Genomic DNA, 5320 nt, shown 5'->3' on the forward strand with positions numbered 1-5320 from the left:
CATGTTAAGCTGCATCAAGAATAGCAACTCAGGTTCCTTGGGCCTGTTAGGGAGGGAAGAGTCAGGTGACTGACACAAAGACTCCATCCCCTGTCTCTCTGGTGGCTGTTGACCCACATCCATCCACAGATTCAGCTTCCACGCCCTTGGAAGGCAGTCCTCTTACTCCTTGTCCTCTCGCCTTCCCTTGCCTGCTGGGGCCAGCCTGCAGGACTCTTCCCAGCCGCCAGGAGACCAGGACCTAAAAAGAGACTGATGCCCAAGGTCACATCGCTCGTGGGCGCACGTCGGCAATTCCAAGGCCTCCCACCGCCAGCAAACGACCTCCTGGACAGTAATTCTGCGCTGCTGGGGACTCCGCCTGTCAATACAGCCCTCCCCCGCCCGTCGCGCGTACAGACCCAGCAGCGCCCAGGAGCAGCGAGAGCCACAGCCTCGCGACTTTCAGCGCACCCGGCCGCTTCGACCGCCCTCCCCACACCCAGTCCCCTCCTCTGACCCCTCACGTTTCTTCTTCGCCCTCGTCTACTCCCAACTTAGGCTCCTGTTCCTTCTCTGTTCTCAAGTCCAGCGTCTCGCGTCCTCACCCTGGTCGCCTCCTCCCGGGTCCCCACACCCCGCCCCGGGTCCCCGCCGTCCTCTCTGCGTACCGGGTGACGCAGCGCCGCCTCCCCGCGACACCGCCGGGCTGACTGCAGGGGCCGCTAACGGTCCCGCGCCCCCCGGCGTCCGCGCGCCCCGCGCCCGGCGGACGAGGCCGCGCCGGCGGCGATGGGCGCGATGGGGGCGGCGGAGCCTCTGCAGTCGGTGCTGTGGGTGAAGCAGGAGCGCTGCGCAGTCAGCCTGGAGCCCGCGCGGGCGCTGCTACGCTGGTGGCGGAGCCCGGGGACCGAGCCCTCCGCGCCAGATGCTGGTGAGTGTGGCAGTCGGGGGCTGGTGGGGCCGGCGCTGCATCCCCGGAGCGATTCGGGAAGGCCGGGGTTGAGTGGATATGGGAGGGAGGAGGAGACCTGGGGCACGGGGAGAGGCGGCCAGGGCACCCTAAGCGCGGGGGGCCCGAGGTGCAGGGCCCTGGTGCCGAGCGGTCTGAGGATTCCGCGGTGGCCGCTGGCGGGGAACCGTCCGGCGCTGAGGGCCCAGACATTCCAGGAACTGGGATGACAAAGCCTCTGGAGGTGCTGGAGGGGGAGGGGAAGAGCGGGCGTCCGCAAACTCCAGCGCATCCGCGGGATCCCAGGGGAAGTCTGTTGCTGGTGCTGTCGTTCGGGATGCTCAGTCACACCTGGACAGGACTAGTGTCTTACCCCCCTTCCTCTAATACAGTGAACCTAAGTACAGGAGAAGCCCAGAGGCGCCCTGATAGGGACTTCCTTTGATTAGATAGTTGAGCAAGGGACTCTGACTTTCTGTTGGGGTATGCACCCTGCTCAGAGGCCCTCGGGACTGATAGGAGAGTAGCTTAGGTAAACATGAAAAAGATGCAACTCACCCGCAGTGGCTGAGATGGTGGTACAAGGACACTGGAACCTCTCTCTCCAGACTTTGTTGCAGGTCTGTTTGGTGGCCTGGGGACTGGCAGAGGTTTATAAAGATGTCATTCAGTCCGCCTTAAATGGAGGATTACAAAAGATTGTGTGTGGGCACCAGGGGTGGGGGCACCCAGGGGTGGACTTGTGGCTGTATTCAGTTTCATTCATCCATTGCTTTTTGTTTGTTTTTGGTTTTCCTTATATGGTTCAGGTCAGCCTCAGACTGAGATCACAGACATGTGCCACGGAGCCCAACTTTAGTTTATTTTCTTTCTCCCCTTTTTCTTTGCTGGGGACGATCGAATCCAAAGCCTGGGGTTTGCGAAACGCAGGCTCTACCAACAAACAGCAAACGTGCCCTGCAAGCTTTCTTGTGTGCCCTGCTTACTAAGGATGGGCCTAGGGATCTTATAAGGCCTGGGCTCAGCACACATGAAGTCTCTGGTGCAATGGGGAGGGGGCATTTTCCGTTTAAGGAGGCACAGAGGGACACATGGGGACAAATGCGTCTGATGGACTTGGATCCTGAGAAGAGCCTCTGAGATTAGGTCTTGAGGATAGTCTCTGACCGCTACAGGGTGGGTTGAGCAGGCCTCACTTATATGGTGGCATTTGCCCAGAGAAACCTGGAGAGACTGAGTGCTGATGTACCATGGTGGGGGAGGGGGGCTGAAGGAGGCAGGAAGAACCTTAAGACTTGGGTGTGTCAGGGTCAAGGTGGATGGGGGGAGGGGGACCTCTGAAGAATAGGGACTAGGACTCCTGCGGCCTGGCAGGCTGAGGTGAGCACGGGCCTTTGTTATGGGGGTAAAGGGAACCCCTGTAAGGTGGGATCCAGCTTAACTTTTTACAAAGACTTGGTGATCTCTTTTGGGAGGAAAAAGAGAGGAGAGAGAGACAGAGCAGAGTGGAAGAGCAGTGGACCCAGTCTAGGTGGAGTTGGAGGAGGTAGACAGGGTTAAGTATAGGGGAATTGCCTGTCACTTTGCAAAGGTACCTGTGGGAGAAGCATGAATTTTTCTATTAATAAATCGTTGAGAGTGGGAGTAGTGGGAGTCAGGCCTCCCCGCTGGACAGTCTGAGTTTGGAGTGTCAATCATTCATTCACTCGTTCAACCCAGAATGGCTTTTTGGTATCCTGTGGGTAGCTGAGGCTCTAAGTACTCTGATGTTGCGCCGCAAGGCTCTGCAGACTTAGCTGAAGGTAGGTAGGGCTAAGGTGACCTCAAACTGGTGACTAACCTGGCTTCTGGCCTTGGGATCAAAGAAGTATTGTCTTCTGAGTCCCTTTCTGTGTGGCCCAGTGCCTGGGACATGCTTACCCTGAAGTCTTCCTATGTGTCCCTGGCGCTGCCTCTCAGAGCCACTTCTTTCTTGTTCTCTGACTTTACCACTGTCCTGAATTCCAGGGAACCCTCCGGGGCCTAGAGTCTAGGCTCAGATAAGAATGCTGTTGCATTGCGTGCTCGGTGTGTGGGAGCTGCTGGCCCCTGTTCTGTGCCATGCATACCAAATGGGCTCCGAGATGGAGGAGTTCTACTGGCCCAGCTGGGACTTGAAGCTGAGCAAACTCAATTCCACAAGACAGCCCTGTCTCTTTTGGGCCTGGGAGGCCACGAAAGCACAAGGCACCGACAGGGCCCGCCTCCCTCCATGAGCTGTGGGGTGGGACATCCTCCATTGCCTGTTGTCAACGTTGGCACACTTGTGGTTTTTGGTGCCCACATTCTAGGTTTGGTTTGCTGGCAGCAGCTACTTTTAGCCGACTTTGTTTTTGCTGGCAGGTGGCTTCCCCAGCTGGCCAGCTCTGTGGAGTTATTATTGCGTCATCCCTGTGAAGTGTGTGGCGACTTTTGTGTAGGCTCATCTAGAGCCTTCTGAAAGCAGCTCAGCAGCCCCGTCCTCTCTAGGACTAGCTTTGAGGGACCAGTTGGTAGCCTGCCCCAGAAAGTACCCTGCTCACTTCCCCTTCCCTGGTACTCTCCACCTCTATGTGAATATATAAACAAGTTGGCAAACTCAAGTTTAGGAGCAAGAGGGGGGAGAGCCAAGATGCCTCCTCTCAACACCTCCCCTTCCCGTTTTTAACCCCCCAAAGAATTAGGCCTACTTTACAGAGTAAGGTGAGCTTGAAGCCTGTGGAGTCAGGAGAGCAGGGCTATGAGCAGGTCATGGCACATTTAATTCAGTTAGCCAGTGGCACTTCCAACCTGCCACTCCCCCAGGTGTGTCTGGACACACCTGAATTGCCAGGGCTGGGAACCGTGGGCAAAAGATTGTGCAAAAACAGATTGTAGGACCCGCGAGAGGCTGGCAGCCCCGGAACTCCAGGATAGCCCTCAGGGATGCCGTGCACCCTGCTGAGCGTTTTCATTTATTCCTTCATTCTCTCCTGTTTTAGACAAGAGAACTGGAAGATTGTTCCCTGGGTACCTGGCGCACAGCAGGAGCAGCCTCTGAACCCAGGCACACACTCTTTATGGGGCGGGTGTCACGCAGCGCGCTGCCAAGTGCCCAGCAACAGAGATAAGGACTCAATCTAGGGAGGGGGAGATCGCACGGGGAGGAAGCTGAGCCAGCAAGCGCTTCTCCAGACCGCAGCCTGAGCGGAAGTGGGGCAGACTAAAAACAGGAAATGGCGGGAGGGGGGGGGGCTTCTCTAAGTGGGTCGCTAGTTGAACTTGAGGCAGCCTGGAGTGATGTCTGGGCTTCCCCTCCCCCACGGGATGCAGTAAGGCACACTGTCAAGTCTGCGTTTGTAGAGGCTGTGTGTCTGTGTGTGCTGAGAGCTCAGGGGTGACATTGGGACCACTACACTGGGACCGCTGCCTAGGGTCCCCCTTTGCGGGGAAAACCTCCCTTATCTCCTACCAGCCTCTACCAGCCTCCACTTGGGTGCTGCAAAGCTGGCAGTGAGTTCATGGGCAAGTCTTTGCCTACATCCTCATCACCACCATCATGGGCAAGCTTACAAAAATAAGTCATGGGACTGTGGAGTGCTTGCCTAGCAGATACCAGGCCCTCGGATGGGTCACCAGCTCCCCCTTGCAAAAAAAAAAAAAAAAAAAAAGTGCTGATTTAGTAAAACCTTGAAAGCAGGGACTGGAGACACGGCTCAGTAGTTAGGAGCGTGTACTGCTCTTGCAGGGCACCTGAGTTTGATTCCTAGACCCCACATCTAGGTAGCTCCCAAGCACCTGTAACTACAGCACCAGCGGGATCCAGTGCTTCTAGCTTCAGCGGGCGCCTGGACTCAGCTGCACTGACTCTCCCACACACAGACATAATTTTGAAAGAAAAAAATAAATCTTTTTAAAAATCTAGAAAGCAGAAAAATTAGTATCACACATACAAAGCACTTAATGCTCCTTGTGATTGCGTAAGCAAATATGCACGAGACGGGGGGGTGGGGGGGAGCGAGGTAAATAACTGCAGCCTCTTTTCCATATTATCTCGCTGTTGTGAAACAAGGGTATTTTCTAAAAGAGCAGCTTCACCGAGATCTGCCTCTCCTGCAATAAAATCCTCATATTTTAAGGGCACAGTTTGACGTGTTTTGATAACTCTGCACCTGTGTAAACACAGCCAAGATAGGGCACAGGAGCCGCAGCCCAGGACCTCTCCCTCCCCCTGTGCTGTTCTGAGGTAGATCTCTGCCCAGCTGTCTCCAAGGGATGGCTTTCACTCTGCAAGTGGTTCATAGAAACACAATCACACACAGCTCAACTCTGCACCTGAGGGCTCCCATCTCTCTTTACTGGTTTTATTTTTCATTTAATTAATTAACTAAT

General features: G+C 55.6%; 1 protein-coding gene across 1 annotated transcript in view; it reads left to right on the forward strand.

Annotated features, from left to right (window-relative positions):
- The first annotated feature begins 224 nt into the window (after nt 1-224).
- Nucleotides 225-5320, forward strand: part of Cerk (ceramide kinase) — a 43088-nt gene continuing 37992 nt past the window's right edge. Inside the window, exon 1 of the mRNA XM_005354387.3 lies at nt 225-913. Coding sequence (XP_005354444.1) covers nt 772-913 — 142 coding nt within the window. The 5' untranslated portion in view covers nt 225-771. The remainder of the gene's footprint in view (nt 914-5320) is intronic.

Source organism: Microtus ochrogaster, chromosome 15 (assembly GCF_000317375.1).
Source record: "Microtus ochrogaster isolate Prairie Vole_2 chromosome 15, MicOch1.0, whole genome shotgun sequence".
NCBI classification, from domain to species: Eukaryota; Metazoa; Chordata; class Mammalia; order Rodentia; family Cricetidae; genus Microtus; species Microtus ochrogaster.